The 19,737-nt window shown below is 35.9% G+C and overlaps 1 protein-coding gene across 2 annotated transcripts; it reads right to left on the minus strand.

Annotated features, from left to right (window-relative positions):
* Positions 1–214: 214 nt before the first annotated feature.
* Positions 215–10,110, minus strand: LOC116420718 (leucine-rich repeat-containing protein 14-like). 2 transcript variants are annotated; one of them, XM_031947334.1, is made up of 4 exons: positions 9,973–10,110; positions 5,807–6,215; positions 2,435–3,052; positions 215–1,149 (listed from the first exon to the last, which is right to left on the minus strand). In XM_031947334.1, the coding sequence occupies exons 2-4, from the start codon at positions 5,833–5,835 to the stop codon at positions 903–905; spliced, it is 894 nt and encodes a 297-aa protein (XP_031803194.1). In that variant the 5' UTR covers positions 5,836–6,215; positions 9,973–10,110; the 3' UTR covers positions 215–902. The 2 variants fall into 2 exon arrangements, with proteins under 2 accessions (XP_031803194.1, XP_031803193.1); XM_031947333.1 differs by having other exon boundaries at positions 9,929–10,110.
* Positions 10,111–19,737: the final 9,627 nt, after the last annotated feature.

The raw sequence follows: 19,737 nt of genomic DNA on the forward strand, positions 1-19,737 counted from the left end.
TTTGTTGAGACCTCAACAACGGCACTTTCTTAAGGCTGATAATCTGGCTTTGAGAAAGGTTTATTTCATCAAATGTTTCCCTTGAGATCTTTTTGCTTCTTTACAAGTTTTCACTAATTGATTTTTAGATCTGATTTTATATTGGTTATATTTAAACCATCTTTATAAAAATATCCATAGCTGCTTTATTTTTTAGCCAAAAACTAGGAACATATTTAACAAAGAATGACAATGAGTTATGTTTTATTTATGTAATTAAACAATACCTTAAAACACACATTTAAAATTATACATAAAAACATTTAAAAATATCAAGGATTTTTACACAATCAGGAAAATGATGAGTAAGTATAAATTGTATCCAACTTGAGATAAAATTAGTAATTAAACATTTGTTTCTTTGTTGCTTGTCAATTCCTGTTGTTTTCTTTTATAAAAGGCCACCAGTTTTAGATGAAATTCATTCCTGTGTATATTTTAATATCTTTCATGGTTAAAATTGTTTAAAAGATTTTCATAATAATAAGAAACTGACTTTCTCTTGGAAGTATGAGATTCTCTTCATTTATGGTAGTCAACCATTACTGTAGGTCAAAATAATCACCCACTTCAAAGACAAAACTAGTAATAACCTCAATGGCAGACTCTCCTCTTGTGATTTGCATCTGCTTCATTTCCCTCAAGACAGAGCCAAGTTTATTAGTATCAAGGTGAGACTCCAATAATCTAGGAAAGCGATCATGTTGGGAATGGTCCCTGTAACAATCCAGAAAGATTGGAACTGATATTATCTTCATGTTGGGCAGTTTGTGCTGGCACGACTTCAGGAAATCAAGCAAAATGGTGCTAGATAGTGGGTTGGCATGCAGACCAAGATGGGAGAGCCTGATACAGGAATATAATTAGGACAAGGTTTTATGAAAGTCACTGTCTTTGATTCCACATTTTGTTACATTCAGCCACTTCAATGAATTTGAGGCTGACTTTAGAAGTTCCAGAAAGGCGTCTAGTTGGTCTGTTAGCTTGTTGCCTGCAAGATCCAGCTTTATGAGATGGGTGCTATGTTGATTACGGGCCAGGTAGATTAGGTCTTTCGTTGTCAGAGAGCAGAAAGAAAGTTGAAGGCTTTCCAGGGAGCATGGCAGATCTCTAAAAATAAAAGAAAAATAAAGATATGTAATCTATATAACAAAACCTAGAGAACCACTTCTATCTCCACTCCTTCCTCAATACCTGCTAATGGAACATCTTCATCTTTTAAACTTCCACCTAAATTGGATATTTTTACCCTCTATATGGGAGATTTAGGTATTAACCAAGTTAAGGGAACAGAATAGAAACAAAACACAAAACAATGAAGAAATTAGCTAATACTGGAGGGTTTTTAAAAAGTTAGCAGAAATAGTCCATTCAGTGACCACCAAACTGAATCTTTTATGGTAATCAAAGAAATCCTAGTTGTAGCAAAATGAATACAGGAGAGGACTTTTGGAAGGTTATTGGAAATAAATGAAAGAATTCAGTCTTGAAAGCATAGAAAGATTTGAAAGAGATGAGTTTGTGGACAGGGAACATGTCACTATAGAACTACCAGAATCAGAAGTAAATTCTCAGACAATCTAGAATTGGCCTCTCACATGGACACAAATGGAGGGTTCTTATATAGATTGCTAAAATCTATTTAACCTCATTTTTGGAAAGAACTAACTCCCCAGGTCTCTGATCTATGCATCATAATTTGCCAAGACTACGATGACAACACAAATAAGACTTACCAAAATATTAAGATAGTGACTGCAGGCAACTAATAATAGAAGGGTCTTCCATAGAAACTTAACTGAGCTGAATCTAGCTAAGAATCTAGCAAAGCTGATCAGAGGCTCCATGGATTCATAAAACCCACACTGATGTATGTAAGGTACCAAGCAGAGAGGGAATTTAATGATTAGCTGAATCTAGAAGAGGCTAGACAAGGACACTCCAAGGCCTTTTAAAGTATCAGGGCAAGTTGACTAGCCTGATATGCCTCTGAGAGCACATATTTTAGGTTCAAAATTAAAAGTTTGTAAACATGGAGTATGTGATGGGGAATCTAACATAATTTGAACCTTACTTTTATCTGAATTAGTCAAATAGTTGAACATGAACTCTGAACACAGAGTTTAGTGGGGAAAAACATTAAACTATATAATAGAACTTTTAATACAAACTAATCATAAACAACTACAAATATGGAGGATAGATGGGCACAAAAAACAATAAAAATCAAATGTTAGAAGGAAAAGAAAGAAGTGGAATAAAAGCAGATCATTGGCAAATCAGATGAATGTGATGAATAAATGATAAATGATGATAGTTGGAGGGGATATAGAAAGAGAAACACTGCAGTATTCTCTCCATGGAGCGGTAGAGGTTATCTGCCAGTCTCACTTACCTAAGTAGATCCTCCACCTTGTCTGAAAGACAAAGGCTATGTACAGAAATCTCTCTGAGGTGTTTCAGTTTGCTTAGTTCTGCAGCAAGAATGTCAACTAAAGTTTTTGGTGTAGAATTCATCTTCTGTATTTCTTGTTCACTAAAAGAAGGTAGCTTCAAGCTCTGCAAATTTTGGAAAGTTGTGATCTGTGACAAAAACCACCCGACATCATTCAAAATTATTTTACCATAATTTAGGTCGACTCTGCGAATTGTCAGAGGGTCCAAAAGAGACAGTAATTGCCCAAAATCATGATCAATGATGTCAGTAGTGTACAAATCTTGGCACTTCAGATGGAGAGGGCTGTTGGCATTTGCACTGAAAGCTTCCTTTAGAAATTTCTTAGAAGAAGAACTGACTTGTAAATCTACCAGGAGTTCCATACACATTTCTTTGGGGAAAGTTGTAACTGGAGATGCTTTTGCCTCCTGGTCTCTTGTCTGGCTTTGTGGATCATGTTGTGAAGACACGTAGAGTTGGGCACGGCTTATTGAGCTGGCCCACAATCTCATGATTGTTAAATTCCACCAAATATTTTGATTCACTAATCCTGTCATATCAAGCTGTTGTAATCTTCTAAATCAAGAGGAAAAAAAGAAAAAAAGTCATAACCTGGGCCAGAAAGCCTCAGAAGTTGAGTTTATCATCATGACTGAAGGGACACCTGATCCTTGTATTTCTTTCTATTAAGATGTTACTGAGCAGAAGAATCAACAGGAGAGCAATCATAAAAGTAATAACTCATGGAGTGCCTGAAAACAGACTTTATTATCTTATCCCTTAAGTCATTGGCTCCAATAACTTTTGAATAGAATGGACCTTTCTTAAGCATAGCCTTACCTACCTACATAATAGAGATGAATGCCCCAGAGACTGGCAAGAACTGAAAAATAATTTCAGCTCTGCATGACTCTATTTGATCCTCCTTGTGGGGATTTGTTATACAGTGGAAAGAACCAGTATGAAGGATAGGAAAACAAGGGTGGAAATCCTACCTCTGAATTATTCTTAGAGAGTCACTTAACCTCTTAGTGTTTTAGGTAACTTCCTAAGATACAAAGAAGAGAAGTTGCCTTGTCATAGGTAGCAGACAAGTTGCTAACAAACATTGATGGTAGGAGAACTCATCCGCATTCTCCATGTCAATATCATAGATCCAATCTTTATTTGCATCAAAGCTACTCCAACACACACACACATTCCTAATTTTGCTTCTGTATCAGATTTCCAGACATTAAGGATGCAGTCTTTATTTCCTCAGGCTATCCCCAGGTCCACTACACTATTTATCCTTTTCTTTTCTTTTTCAGTTTGAGAACACAATTCCTCCAACTATAGTTTAAGTAGAGTTCCAAGTGTCTCTGAGAGCAGTCTCACTGCTTTCTATGAAGTCAACAATTTATGATTGGGTCAGACCTTGAAATTTCTCACTATCTGTCTTCTTCATTGAATTTCTTCCCATCTTCTAATATTTTCTCTCTGGACTCATTCTCCAAAGACTGACACATTCCTGCTGTGTCTTACCCTACTACTCCCAGTGATATTGAACTCCAAAGAACACAATCCTATCCTCAAACCAAGCTATATATTCCCTCTATTTCAATCACCTTGCCAAATATACCACTTATGGTATGGAACATTTCCTCATTACACCTTCTAGGATACCTTTTCCACAAGTAACATGCTTCCTTTCCTGTTTTACAACTTGAGTTAACAAACTTATGTAATGAATGCAACATCATAAAGGTAACAAACAGTCATCAGAAAATACAAGAAAATGAGTGCTCTCTAAATATAAATATCAATTAAACTGAGCCTTTTCTTTTGCACGGGAAGGATTTTTATTTCTTGTAATACTTTTATTTGTCTGCTGCTCAACCTAGAAAAAATACATTATTGCATGAGATCTTTATTGATATCATCTATTTTCCCTTCCCATGTTAGTTCATCCCCACCTTGAAGAAGGAAAATTACCTTGAATATATCTCAATATGCTTAATGTTTCTCTTACAATATGCAAGCTTTCTGATGGCAGAGATTATTTCTCTTTGGTATTTTTATCCCCAGTACCTAGTATACTGATAGGGAATGCAACTAGACTTGTGAAGTAGCTCATATAGGGAATTTATGTGCGTGTGTGTCTGTATATATGTATATGTATGTGTATATATTTATGAAAAACTCCCCTTACTACTGCAACAATGAGAGCTTCAGTTACTTGCCCAGTCAATAGTGACAAGGGTGGATCTTGAACATAGGTCTTCCTGGCTTTGGGCCAAATCTGTATCACTTACATATCAGTTTTAAAAGGTTATTATCAACTGGTAGATAGTCATCTCTAAATGGTTGATTTATGGGCTTCCAGGGCTGCAATCTCAGTGTCATCTTCACCTTTTCTCTTTGCTATTATGCTACATAGGCAGTTTCATAGTTTTTCTTCTTTGAACATATTTCCCTTTCTCTGACTCTCTGTTTTTTGTCTCCCCATCTCCTGTCACAGTCCCTAGTCTACTTAAAGCTAATAAGATTGTTTGAATAGCTTCTGCATTTATCTCTCTGCTTTCAGATTCTCCCCATACATGTCTAAAAACAAAGTCTGATATTCCTTCTCTACTCAATTTTTAGGGGTTCTCCATTTGTCCAGGGTAAGATACAAAGTTCTCAGCCTGAGATTTGATTCCTCTTGAGTCTAACTCTCGCGTCTCTTTCTGGATCTTTTGGATATTTATTTCATGGACATGTGCTATATGTTGTCTCAGTCAACCTGGCTTATTAGCAGTTGTCTTCTCCCTACTGAACCGAACCTTTTTAGAGGTGGTCTCCCTGCTGAAAATATGCTCCCTCTTCACTTTTTAAACAACATTCCTAGCTTTCTGCATTTAAAAAACAATCCATTTCCTACTACTCAGATGATGTAATAAAGTTTTTTGCTCTTATTTTTCCAGCAACTTGTTCCATTCTATATTTTTCTTTTTGCTTGTCTTTGTGTTAAATGTTTCCAACTTTGAGAGAAGCACAATAATATTTCTCTTGTGATTTAATGTTCTTGCAGGTCAGTTAATTTTACCTTAGAGAATATAGGTGATCAAAGTTCTAATCATTTCTTGCTGGTGGTCTTTTCCTATTTGTTGTAGCCGTTAGTTTTCTCCCAATATTGAGAATGCTTTGTATGAAGTAATCTGAATTTGTGCTATATCCATTATCCCTTTGAATGCCCACACTAGTATCCTTGTCTACAGTAGATGCTTAGCAAATATCAGCTGAAATGAATCCAGCAGAATCTGTTTCCCAGAATATGGTAAAACCTTGCCAGGTTCCCTAAGAACAAACCTGTTTGGGAGTTGCTGTGAATCATCCATGATTGCTTTCCTTATGGAACTGATCACTCCAAAGATGATGGCATCAATTTTATTTTTGCTTGACTCATTATTTTTTTAAAGTTTCCTGACATTCTGGAAACTTTTTAGGAGAAGTCAGGGAACAGCTCCAACATATCTGCAGTAGTGCCTGGAATTTAAGTTGGGAGTAAGGCCACATTTTCACCAGCTGACACAGCAGCTTTATCTTATTTTCTCTGAAAGCCACCTTGAAGAGGATATTATACGTGATCTGTGGCATAGATTCCAACATTGTACATGTGGCTTCTTCATCCTTGGCCAGTTGCTGAGCACTTAGGAAAGTTAGGGAGTACATAGATGGTGTCAGAGAATCTGGGACTCAAACACAGAATTGCCAATACCTGCCAAGGAGAAAGGTCATAAAGCTCAGAATGAATCCTAGAAGTTTAACAGCTATAGCCTCTTATACATTCATCCCATCTGGTTTTCTAACATAGTCATCAGTATTTAGTTGAGAAATTATTTTAGGAAAGGGTTACAAATATAAGAAAGCTCTGAGCTCATGCTGCGCTCTGTCTTCCCCCCTTCATTGTTCCTATTGATGTTTATCTGGAATTGACATAGTCTAGTTATTTCCTCCTATGAACTATGCTTCTGGTCTTTTCTCTCTCTCTGTCTTCTAGCCTATTTTCTGCAAGTCAGCCATTACTTTTCTTCTCGTAGGACCACTCTACTGGTAGAGCCTGTAGTAGGCATGTTATAGTGCTGACATTTCTCAGTATCCAACAGCTTTAATCTTTTCACTTGAATGACTACTGGATTCTATGCTGCATAAAACTATAGAGTCTACCAAAAATATAACTCCTTCCTTCAAAAAACTCCTGGTCTGACAAATGGAGAATAATTGTTATAGGATGGAAATACATTTAAGTGTAAAAACAAAATTGATTTTTGAGCTCTATGGAGGGAAGTTGTTACCAAGTAGAGAGTTAAAGGAATGAAAAGGAAGTACTCAACATGTCCTAGAATAGTTTGAGTTTTATCTGGTCTTTGAAGGACAGGTAGTAGTTCTTTATCAAATATGTGGTCAGAAGAAAAGCCCCTTAAACGTAGCTATGGTCATAGTCTAAGGCATAGTCTAATAAGCGCATGATCCAAAAGGGGACAAAGGGAAGAGTGAAGTAAATGTCAAAACTGAAAAAAATAATCTATAAGTATGATTGGTTGGATATGAAAAAGGAAGGGAAGATAGAATCTAGCATTATCCCCAACATACTGAAAATGGAAACTCTGTTACCAGAGAGAAATTGTTGCTTTTTCCTTAGTTCTTGAAGAGGATCATGACATGAAGAAGGTAACATTTTAACTCAAAAGTGAATTGAATTTAAGGGAGGGTGGGCTGTGCCAAGTCATCAGTATTACTTTCTCTTGTGGAGGCATCAGGGTTGAGTTATAAGATATACCTCAGAATGATTGATGTGTACCTTGAATGTAGGAGGAAACCTTGGTCTTTGTAAGCTAAGGTCTTTTCCAGATCTTTTTGTCTAAGGCAACACCCATTCAGTGATTCAGACTAAATAAGAAATGAGGCAATAAATAGCCTCTTTTAGATGCTCAAAAAAATCAGTCTGGGAAGGGAAGATCTTCAGGTTTCTGACCAGAACAGAACCAACTGCTATTTACACTCACTCTGAATTGTCAAAATCCAACCAATAACCAATGAGGTTTTTCTTGAGACTTATTATTTTCCAATCAGTGAGAGTCAGAGTGACTTGGATTCAATGCATAGTCAAGTAGCTCCATTTAAATCTGATTGGATTTTATTAAAACTCTATTAGGAAAATATTATCTTGCTCAGAGAAAATATTCCTTAGTCTATCTTTCTAAAATTTCATCACCAAGCTTCTAATATATATCATCTTCTTGCCACCACATTTGTTACTGAATGAATGAAGGTGAAAAAAATTGCTGCTCTTCAGAGTTCACTACAAATTTTGTTAAATAACCTGAACTGGATCCTCATTGCTCCCAGGCAATTATGCTATGACTTTGTTATTAACTCGTTATCCCATTCTTTATAGCTACTCTTTCAAAACTTTCATTCCTCTTCAAACCTCCTATGACTCTCCCTTCACCAACTCTTTAAACTGAGAACCTTGCTTCATATTTCATCAGAAGAAATTGTGGACATTCATTATGAACTCTCTTTTCTCAACTCTTCCTCATCTATGACTCAGATGTATTAGGTTACTTTCTCTTCTTTCATTTCCTGTTTAATGTAATGAAGTGGTCTTGAACTCACCAAGGTTAACCCCTTCACTTGTCTAAGTAATCCCATTGCTTCCCATCTCCTTCATCAATCTCATTCATTCCCATCTCCCTTTTGTAAGCTGTACTCCTTCACTTCTTTTCAATATTTCCTTAACTATTGACTTATTTTCTACTACTTCCAAATTTCCTCCTTCTGTATTATTCTGAAAAATCCTCACTAAATTTTTCATCTCTGGTAACTATTGTCCTATGCCTATTCTGATCTTTGCAATTAAGCTCCTTAAAAACATCTTATATAGTAGGAGCCTCTATTTTTTTCCTGTCATTCTGTTCTTAATTCCTTAAAATCTGACTTCTGATCTTATTCTTCCAATGAAACTGCTATTCCCAAAATTACTAGTGATACCTAAGTTGCAACACCCAATGACCTTTTCTCAGCCCTCATTCTCCTTGACCTCTCTGAAGTCTTTGACACTGCTGAGCATTCTTCTCTCTTGATACTCCTTTTTTCTTTAAGTTTTCAGGAAACAACTCTCTTGGATGGATCTGATTTTTCCTTTCCTGGTTACTTTTTCATAGGTTTCCCTCAGGGCTGTGTCTTAGGTTCATTTGCCTTCTTTTTCTATATTCATTTAGTTTCTCTTTATGATGATTTCATCAATTATTATAGATTTAATTGCCATTTTCAAGCTGACAATTCTCAAATCTATCTACCTTCAATCTCTTTGCTAATCTCCAATATCACATGTTCAACTGCCTTCAGGTATCTTAAACTGAATATAGTTTGGAATAGACAGCTTAAATTCACTAAGTCCAAAATAAATCTCATTTTCTTTTTCCTTAAACCCTCTCCCCTCCTGCCTTCCTTGTTAATGTAGAGGTCATCACCATTTTCCCAGTCCCACAGTGTAAGAACCTAGGAACCATCATAGATTCTTTGTTTTTCTCACTCCCCATGTCCAACCTGTTTTGATACTACCAGGTTCTTCAACCACAGTGAATCAGTAACCGTTTTTTCCCTTGAGGAACTAGGTCAAGTTGTCAGAGTACAGCTATATAGCCAAAAAACCATTCAATAAGTGTAAGGTGATTTATATCTAGGATACAAGAATAGTTCAACATTAGGAAATCCATCAACCAGATTAAAAACCAAAGCACTCAGAAAATCACAATTTTCTGAATACTTCCAGAAAAAAAACTTTTCCAAATTACAACATGCTATTTTCCGGAAACCATAACACAATTTGTGCATAGAGGGACCTTTTTTAGTATCACAAGAAGCATCTATCTTGAACCAAAAGCAATATCATATGAAATGGGCATATACTAGAATTTTTTGTTTGTTTGTTTTACAAATACAAAGATGAAATTGCTGGGAAATTGCTAAGAAAACCCTTCCCAACCCAAAAAGGAGTCATGAATTGTTGCACAAAATCAAAAAAGGCTAAATAGCAATAAATAATTAAGATACTAATTTATTCTTCTCTGTCCCCAAATGTCTTCTCACGTGGATTACTCCTTTTGACTCTCCTCAGAGGAAAATTTTACCCAAAGTTACATTGAGTTAGTAATATGATCATAAATGAATTCAATTAGCTTGATAACTTCTTCTTCATAATGCCTTTCTTCAGTTTCTTCTTCTACCCTCTAACAAAAGCATGAGCCTCACACACAATAGAGGTTCAGTAGTCTCTGTGGAGAAACTGGGTGTGGAATCATGGTATAATCTCCTGAGGAAGCCCTCAAAAGACAAAGGGCCCAAGAGCTAACGAAGGAGCAAGGCTGTTCTCCTACTGACACCCTTCCCCCTAAGCATTGCTACTCTTGAGTACAATATACTTACCCTATAACCTCTGCATTTGTAGCCACTTCCAACCACTCACTCACCTGTAGTCCTCTCAGGAAATATTTTCACAATAAAATATATTGATCAAGTAACTGAACATTACTTAAGGAAACACTGAACTCAGCTTGCTTTGGGACCCAATCAATTGAAAGATGTCCTACTCTTGTTACATTAACACACCTGTGCCCAACTCACTTGTTAGGTAAAGGTGCTAGATATATTTCAGCTGAATAGTGACGTAAGTATTCATTAGTTCACTTTTTTCTTCATCAATTCAAGGGTTTAACTATATGGGACTTGCTAGTTTAAAAGTGAAGGTAAATGAAGGACAAGTTTTTTTTTTATCTTTTTAAAAATTATTATAGCTTTTTATTTACAAGTTATATGCATGGGTAATTTTACAGCATTGACAACTGCCAAACCTTTTGTTCCAATTTTTCCCCTCCTTCCCCCCACCTCCACCTCAGATGGCAGGTTGACCAATACATGTTAAGTATGTTAAAGTATAAATTAAATACAATATAAGTATACATGTCCAAACAGTTATTTTGCTGTACAAAAAGAATTGGACTCTGAAATAGTGCACTATTAGCCTATAAAGGAAATAAAAAATGCAGGCGGACAAAAATAGAGGGATTGGGAATTTTATGTAGTGGTTCATAGTCATGAGACTATGAGTTCTTTCACTGGGTGTAGCTGGTTCAATTCATTACTTCTCTGATTTGGTTCATCTCATTGCTGGAAATGGCCACAGGACAAGCATTTTAGGAATGAATGTGCTAAATGCCCATGGTCCCTTGGGGACAACTAATTAAGAAGGATCTGTTTGTCTCCTGTGTACACCTCTGAAATAAGTGGTATTGATTTGGAGGAAAGGAGAGTGTAAGAATTTGTTGGCAAGACTCCTCTAAATAGAGGTTTTCTTTTAGGGAAGATAAGCAGAAAAACAGCAAAATTAGAAGACATGACAAGTTATCTGCCAAGAAGAGAGATTTCAGGATACCCTGGGGCTGACATTTTACAAATTGTTATCTTAATTCTGCTCATTTTCCTCTATATCACTTCATGTATTTCTTGTCTGAATTTCCCTAAATCCTTAAATTTCTTCTGTCTATAATTACTTATAATCCAATATTATCCCATCACAGTTATTCATGATGTTTTGGACTATTCTACAACCAACAAGTCCAATTCCCCCTGTCCTTTTTTTTCCTTTGTAATAATAAGTGCTGCCATAAATATTCGGGCATATATGAAACATTACATTCTATCATTTACTTCGTTGGCATCTATATTCATTGGTGGAAGTGTTAACTCAATCAGTAGCTTTGAACTGGTTGACATTTTTATTCCCAATACAAATTTATTTCCAGAGTAGGTAATTAATTTAGAATGGTATATTTCTATATTTCTAACTAAATCTTTATGAATATATTTATGTATAGCAAGATAAATAGCTAGGACACTAAATCAACAGACAGATAATGCTTTTGGTTTTTAAGGGTCTGTAATGCTGGAGAAACTGAGGCAAGATAGACATTAGAGAGTTTTTAATATTTTATTTGAAAGGGAGAGATTGTGCTGGGACCAAATGGATCCGTGTTTTGATCCCAGGGCTGAATGAGACTGTGGTCTCCAAGAATCCAGCAGGGAATGTGAGGTTCCCATGAAATATATATACATGTGGTTCCAATCTACCAGAGTAGACTGAGGCAGGGGTGGAGTCAGAGCACTCAGAGTGGGAACGGATTATCAATTCACTTCTGACAGGGTGAGGGAAGACACTGGGCATTCTGATAAATTGGGATCAAGAAGAAAAATGACAGAATGGGGGGAGGCACCAGATATTTTGATAAGTAGGGAAGGTCTGGGGTCATGATATTTAAGAGAGAAGGTCTTTCTCCTTATCTGGATTAAACATTTATAATTTATAATCTTAGCATAGCCAGCCCTAATTTATATCAGTTCTAATGATTAGGAGGGAAAGATGGTGTTACAATCAGGAGGATTGAGGCAGAACAACTAAGGGAAATGGAGGCAGGACAATTAGGACAGATAACTGTGGCACAGCATTCCACACTTTCTCTCTTCTGAATATCCAAATCATTGAATTACCTTCATCTAGATACCTGGAAGGTCTTAGCATCATAATTGACCAATCCTAGAAAAATGCAAGGACTTATGGCAAGGACAAGTCTCTCTCTGATAACCCCAGAGTTAACAGCAGTACAAAGGCTCCTGTTGCAAGCATGTCAGGTCCTCTGCAGGGCACCATCTCAGCTAGAGATTGACAATTCATTGTGAGTTAAGTCTGTGGTCATTTGTGCACTTAACTCAGCCTACCAGAACTGCTGGTCAGGAGGGCTGCAGTGCTAAGGGAAGTGCCAGCCCCAGCCCTACTATCAGGGGAAAGAATGGCAAAGCATGTGTCTGTCCAATAGACCCTAGGGGGGAAAAATGGGATCGAAAGTGACTCCATCCATCCCCTCCTGGGACAACAGACAGACTGGGAAACACTGCTACCAAGTTACAGAAAGAATCTGAACTTCTGAGCAGAGTATCAGAGTACACACAGTTAGACCATCAAGGCAGGCAAACCCCGAACTTTAGAGCACTGATATCAAAATTGTAATGTCCTTTGAGAATGCTGAAATACTAATTAAGGAACTGTGGTTACAGGATTGGAGAAACAGATGAGAGAAACTGCCAGTCCAAGATGCCTGATTTCTGGTTGTTCCTAAAAAGTAGGCAATTCAGAAGATAGTCTTCCAGGGCAATTCCAACAGAATAAAGGGGTTCAAACCCAAAGCATATTAAAAATGAAAAAAGGACTGCTTAAAGGACTTTCAATTCAATCTGAACTAGTGAGATGGGGGTGGGGCAGAAGTGCCTAAGACAAAGTGAATAGGAACTAGGGTTCCCACTCTTTCAGGTATTTTGAGAAAATCCACCAGTTTCCCTAATTCCCTATCTCTTTCTCTCCTTTTTTTCCCTTTAGGCAAAAGGAATCATCAAAAACAAACAAACAAATAAATAAATTGTCAAATAACCATCCCACATATAAATCTTGAGAGTGAATTAAATTCCTATACACATGACACTAGAATTTTCCTAAAAAATCCCGCACATATAACAGCAATAATTACATGATTTTAACAATTTCCATCCCAAATCTTAAACACACAATAATACAATTCTATCCCAAATCTTAAACACATAATAATAGATGACCCAATCAGGGTTTAACATTCATTCATCAACCATTCCCAAATTACCCATATCAATCAAAGTACATTAAGAGCAAGGGTGATGATCTCTATCCAAGCTGCTTCAGGCTGAGAATGGGTGGAGAACTGGCTTTCAGTCCAAGCAGGGGATGGGTGTGGTGTACTGAGACTGATCAAGCTTCCAATGGGTTGATTCCATTTCCAGAAGCAGTTCAATATAGCTGTAATTTGACCAAAACCCAGAACAAACCCAAATCCTACAAATAAAGGCTAGAATAGAGGATAGGATTAGTTTTATTGCTTTTTTGGCATAGTCTAAATTGTTCTTCACAATGGTTAGACCTATTCACAATTCTACCAACAATGAATTGGTGTCCCAATTGTTTCACATCCCCTGCAACATTTGTCATTTCCTTTTATGTCATATTAGACTATCTAGTAGGGATGATGTGGTATTATAGAGTCATTGCAAATATGCGTTTCTCTAATCAGTAGTGATTTTGAGCATTTTAAAATGGGACTATAATTTTAATTCTTTTTTGCTGAAGACTGCCTTTTCCTAAACATTCTTTGACCATAATGGCATTGTTCTCTGTATATTTGAGAAACAACACCTTTATGAGAAAAATGTTCCATAAAATTCCTTCTCCCTGTTTTTTGTCTTTCTTTTAATTTTGGTTGTTTTAGTTTTGTTTCTGAATTTTTTTTAACTACATGTAATCAGCATCATACATTTTACTTCTTGTGATCCTTTCGATTTCTTGTTTGTTCATAAATTCTTCCCTTACCTATTGATTTAACAAATACATTTTTCCTGTTTCCTTATTTATTTCATCCTTGATGTCTAAATCACTTATGCATTTTTTACTTTATTTTGGTAAATGGTGTAATATATTGCTTTATACATAGCTTCTACCATACTGCTTTCCAGTTTCCACCCCAAATTTTGCCAAATAATAAATTCTTTCTGCAAAATGTTATCTTTATATAATTATTTGCTGCTTTAAATTGTGTTCTCTATTCTGTTCCATTGATCTACCTTTCTATTTCTTAGTATCAGAGTGTTTTGATAATTATTACCTTAAAACTGAGTGGATGCCCATCAGTTGGAGAATAGCTGAATAAGTCATGGCATATGAATGGTATAAAATATTATTGTTCTGTGAGAAATGATAAGCAGAATGATTTCAGAGAGTCCTGAAGAGACTTTCATGAACTGATACTAAGTGAAATGAGCAGAACCAGGAGATCATTGTACATGGCAACATCAATATTATATGATGATCAATTCTGATAAACATGACTCTTTCCAACAATAAGATGATTGATGCCATTTCTAGTGATCTTGTGAAGAGAGCCTTCGCTTACAGGATGGAAGAATGATTGCATTGGACTTATATTTCTTACTCACCATGGGCTAAACCTGTCATTTGATATAATATCTTGGCCTATTGGTCAGTAGATACATCAAGAATCTAGGCTGAATGATCAGTTTGGATAATGTGAATCTCAAAGGAACAATGGATTCTGAGTGATAAGAGCAGAAGTAAGTCAAGAACAAGAAGTCATTAGACTTTCCTAGCAAGATCGCTGAGTCAGGAGATAAGAGAGAAGGAGGTAGCCATAGTGATTCCAAGGCCAGGGATGTGGTGCAGTCTCACGGAGCCACATCTTAATGAGTCCCAGAAAATTGAAGGAACTAGAGGAAGAGTTGGAAAAGAAAAGAAAGTATGTTATTTATGGAAAAGGTGTCCTAGAATAGTTAATGAAGGCGTGTTAAATTTAGAAGTGGTTTACTTGGCAAGGTAGCTGAAATAGAGGGATTAGACAGCTTGGTTTGGGGAGAGTATGTGATAGACATTATCAAGAGAAGACAAATTAGTGTGCTAGTACCCATTCTCCTCTGCTGTGGTCTTGCTTTCCTCTTCCACCTGTCCCTTCTTGAAGGACTTCCACAGACACTCAGGGTCTTCATCCTTGTGGCTAGTGTATTGACACATGAGGATGTTTCTTTTGGGGACCCAGACTGGTTCTCCTGAATGTTTTGGAACAACACAACCATAGCCTTGATCCCATTTAGCAATTTTACTGGACCAGACCAATTACCTGTTTTTGGATCCTTCCACATTACTGTGACATCTGGTTGCTCATCTAACAACTTGTATGCAAAAGAGTAGATGGACACATTCTCTTATAACTACTTGCAATTCTTGAAAAAGCTGAAAAATAGAAATGGTGGAATATTTTAACTGCTGTTTCAGTGGAGTTAACTATATGTATGGTAAGTTAACTATATAAACAGCATATTAACTATCAGAAACAGTATTGATAGGAGAAGAAAATTGTCTTATAGTTTCAATTATGGCAAAAACCTCATTTTGTTGAGTAGATTAAAATAAGATTTCAATTGTCATTTTAGTATCCAGTGGACAATAATAAGTCACCTTGCCATTTTTTGTGGCATCAATAAAGATAGTTAATATATGAAGCAATGGTTTGGCATGCACAATTTGAGGAAACATCCACTTATAAAGTGCCAAGAATTGAGAAAATTTTTGTATTATCCACTTGCTCCTGATATAAAGATAGTATTACTTACTATGAAGAATCTTTAAACACTAGGCATGTCAATTCAATCCTGAATATATGACTAATAGATTGCTTTGGATACTTGTCCACTCATCAAAAGTACTCCATTTCATGCTTTCTATATTAATTGTTGTTAATTAATGCTGAGTCAAACTTGCAGCCAACAGGGAAGATGCCCACATAGTGGTAGCCCATGAAGTCCCCAGCACACATGGTTTGTAGGCCCTGCTTGGGCATGGAGTGCCACTCCTGCTGGAGCTTGGGGCTCCATTTTCAACATATTGGTGGGGAAAGGTCTGTTGATCACCAGCATGGATGAAACCCTGGTTGACATGTGTGTCAATGAGAGGAGATTTGTGAAAATTCCCCTGCAGCTTGCCTACAGAAGTGAAGGTGTTCCTGATGTCATTCCCCCGATTTCAGGACTGCATTTTGACATGCTCTTGATGGACCTCTGGAATTTGGAAGACCAAGTTCAAATTCATACTTATTTCAAGCCAATGAATTATTCTCAGATGATCTAGGTGTCAGACTCTGTAAGATACCACCACAATGGTAAGTTCTTGGATGGTACACTCTTTGCCTCCAGCCACAATCAGATGAAAATGTATGACCCTTAAGTGGAAATCGTCAGGCTGATGATCCCTTTGACCACAATGAATAAGTCACCTTTTTTTCCCTTGACTATTTCAAGTTGTGAAATAGACTACAGTTATATATCTGAGAAATCATTCATTAAGTTCAAAGAGAATTTATACCAGGGATGCAAGGTTCAACATTAGGAAATCCAGCCATTAGATTAAAAACCAAAACATTCAAAAATCACAAAACTTTCTGAATAGTTCCCAAAAAAAGGTTTTTGCAAAATTTCAACAGCTTATTATGTTAAAAGCATCACAAAGCATGAACATAGAGAGAACATATCATAAGATGCATCTATCCAAAGCAACATCATTTGAGTATATACTAGAACCTTTTTAAAAAAATATAAGAATGAATCATGAATGCTCCCTCTTCCATCAAATCCTAGGCCAGCTAGATAACCTAGCAGTGGTAGGGCACGGGCCTGGTGGTTTGCTCAGAAAACCCCTCCCAATTCCAGATGGTCTGATAAAGAGTTGTACATATTGAAAATGAATAAATAATAAATAATTCAAGTGCTAATTTATTCTCATCTACCACCAAATATCTTTTTTTCTAGTCGCGTAGATCACTCCTTCTGACTCTTCTTAGCCTATGTGCCCATGATAATTTAACAGGCTCCTAATCCTGTTCTAAGGATTCTAAGTTCTAAGGAACTACAGAACTAGAAAACAACCTAGGGATTTTCAACACTAACTCTATTATTTCATAATTAGAAACTAAGGTCCAAAGAAGAAAAAGTTTTACTTACAATCACAATGAGTTATGAGTAATATGACTGTATTTGAATTCAATTAGCTCAATACCTCCCTTTTGTTCTCAATGCCTCTCTTTACTTCAGTTCATACTTTCTACTCTCTAACAAAAGCATAATCCTGAGATATAGGAGAGATTTAGTAGAGTCTGTGGACAAATCTGGTATATAATCAAGGTTTAACCTCCTAAGGAGGCCCTCAGAAAGGAAAGAGCCCTTAGGTCAATGAGGCAGCAAAGCTGTTCTCTCACCACCTTCTTCTCTACTTAAATAGTAAGTAATGCTCATACGCTACCACCTCTACATTTGGCGCCATCTCCAACCATCTATTCATCTATAATCCTCTCAGGAAGTATTTTTACAATAAAGTGTAATGGTCAGGTAGTTCATACATATAATTGGGCATTACTTGAGGATACAATGAACTCTGCTGTGAGCCCCATTTAATTTAAACATGTTATACTATTCTGTTATACTGAGATACTTGTGCCCAACTTCCTTGTCGGGTAGAGATTCTAGAGAGATTACAGGGGATTAGTGATGTAAGTATTCATTCATTGACTTTTTTCAATTGGGGGATGGATAAACAAGTGGTGGTATATGATGGTGATGGGAATGCTCTTGTGCTATCAGAAATCATGAGCAGGATGCTTTCAGAAAAACCTTGAAAGACTTACATGAACTGATACAGAGTACAATGACAAGAACTAGGAGAACATTGTAACAGTAAGAGCAATTATAAGAGAAATATTATATGATAACTAACTGTAAACAACTTCTCTATTCACAGCAATATAATGATCCTAAAGAAATCCAAAGGATTTATGATGAAACATATTACCCGCCTCTAGAGAAATAACTGATGGCATCTGAATATGAATTGAAACATACTTTTCATACGTTATTATTCTTTTCTTTCGAAACTTGGAATATGGAAATATTTTACACAACTTCACATTTATACTTTATATCAATTGCTTGTTTTCTGAAGGATGGAAGAATAAATATAGGCAGGGAGAGAATTTGACACTCAAAACTTTTAACAAATGAATAAAAAATAAATAATGACTTCCAGTAGCCATTTCAAAAGTTTTGGCTTCTTTTATTTCTCTCATGTTTTGTTTTGATTCTTCCCATACCATTCTTGTTGTCCACAATTACTAGTCTTCATGAAACTTTCCTGCCTTCTTCACCAGCCCCCATCTTTTCTATATCTTAATTTTTCAAGTTGTCTTCTAAATTTCTTTTCCTTTGATCATCTGATTTCCAACCTTATACATTGTAGATGTTTACTGAGATCTTTATTATGATTCTCAATCACCCTGGGGATTCATGTGGCATATGTGTCCTCTTTTAAAGCTATTGTATTATTATAGCCTTTTTTCCTTATTGGACTTTTACTTTGCTTTTTTATTGTAACATTTATTTTGGATTAGGATTCTTATTTCTTTGGCCTTTAGTTTATCTGCAAAAAACCCTTTTTTGTGATTAATCTAATTTGGGCTATGTGTCACTGTTTTGAATTGGTACAGACAAGTCTGGATTTAGTCAAAGGTTCAAGTGCTCATCCAGCAATTTTCTTTCTAGATTTTTAGAGAAACACCCACAGAATTGAAAACTTTCAAGGAACATAGATCATCTTGTCCTACTTATGGTTGAATCAGAATCCCTTTTCCAGTGTTCTTGATAGGTGTTGATTCAATTCTTTTTTGAGACTTCAATAAAGGCATTGCCATTTCTTAAGGCTGATAAATCTGACTTAAAGAAAACTTTATTTGATAGAATGTTTTTCTTGAAATCCAGTTTAGAATTTACTTCTTTGCAGGTATCTTTAATTGATTTTAAATCTGATTTTTAAAATTGGATATATTTAAATTGTCTTTATAAAAACATTGATAACAGCTTCACTTATATTAGGCAAAAATTAGAAACTTACTTTACAAAGAATGACAATAAACCATGTTTTATTTATGTAATTAAACAATAACTTCAAAGACATTTATTTAAAATGATATTAAAAACATCAAAAGATATCACTTTATACAAAGAGATCAGGGGAATGATGAGTGGATATACATTGTATCCAACTTGAGATAAAAATAACAATTAAACATTTGATTCTTAGTTGTCTGTTAATTCCTGTTGTTCCCCTTTATATAACACTATGGATTTTAGATGAAGCTTTCTCCTTATTTAGTATTTTTTGTTATCTTCTATGGTAAAAGTTATATTACAAAGTTTTTCTTAACAATTAGAAATTGAACTATCCTCACCATCATGGAAATATAAGATTTTCCTCATTTATTGTAGTCAACCCTATAGGTCAAAATAGTCATCCATGTCAAAGGTAGATCTAGTAGTAAACTCAATAACAGAGTCTCCTTTTGTGATTTGCGGCTGCTTCATTTCTTTCAGAACAGAGAAAAACTTGCCAGTTTCAATGAAAGGCTCTCGTGTCCTAGAATAAGATCCATGCTGGGGCACGTTTCTGAAACAATCCAGGAGGAATGGAACTGATATTACCTTCATGTTAGGCAGTTTGCATTGATATAACTCCAAAAAACCAAATACAGTCCTGCTAGATAGTGAATTGC

Source organism: Sarcophilus harrisii, chromosome 1 (assembly GCF_902635505.1).
Source record: "Sarcophilus harrisii chromosome 1, mSarHar1.11, whole genome shotgun sequence".
Classification (NCBI taxonomy): domain Eukaryota; kingdom Metazoa; phylum Chordata; class Mammalia; order Dasyuromorphia; family Dasyuridae; genus Sarcophilus; species Sarcophilus harrisii.

Coding starts and splice junctions, on each gene's coding strand:
- LOC116420718 (XM_031947334.1), bottom strand. CDS start 5,835: ATGGATGATTCACAGCAACTCCCAAACAG. Junction 3,053..5,806: donor TCACAGCAACTCCCAAACAG/GTTTGTTCTTAG, acceptor CTCTTGATTTAG/AAGATTACAACAGCTTGATA. Junction 1,150..2,434: donor AAGGTGGAGGATCTACTTAG/GTAAGTGAGACT, acceptor TTTTATTTTTAG/AGATCTGCCATGCTCCCTGG.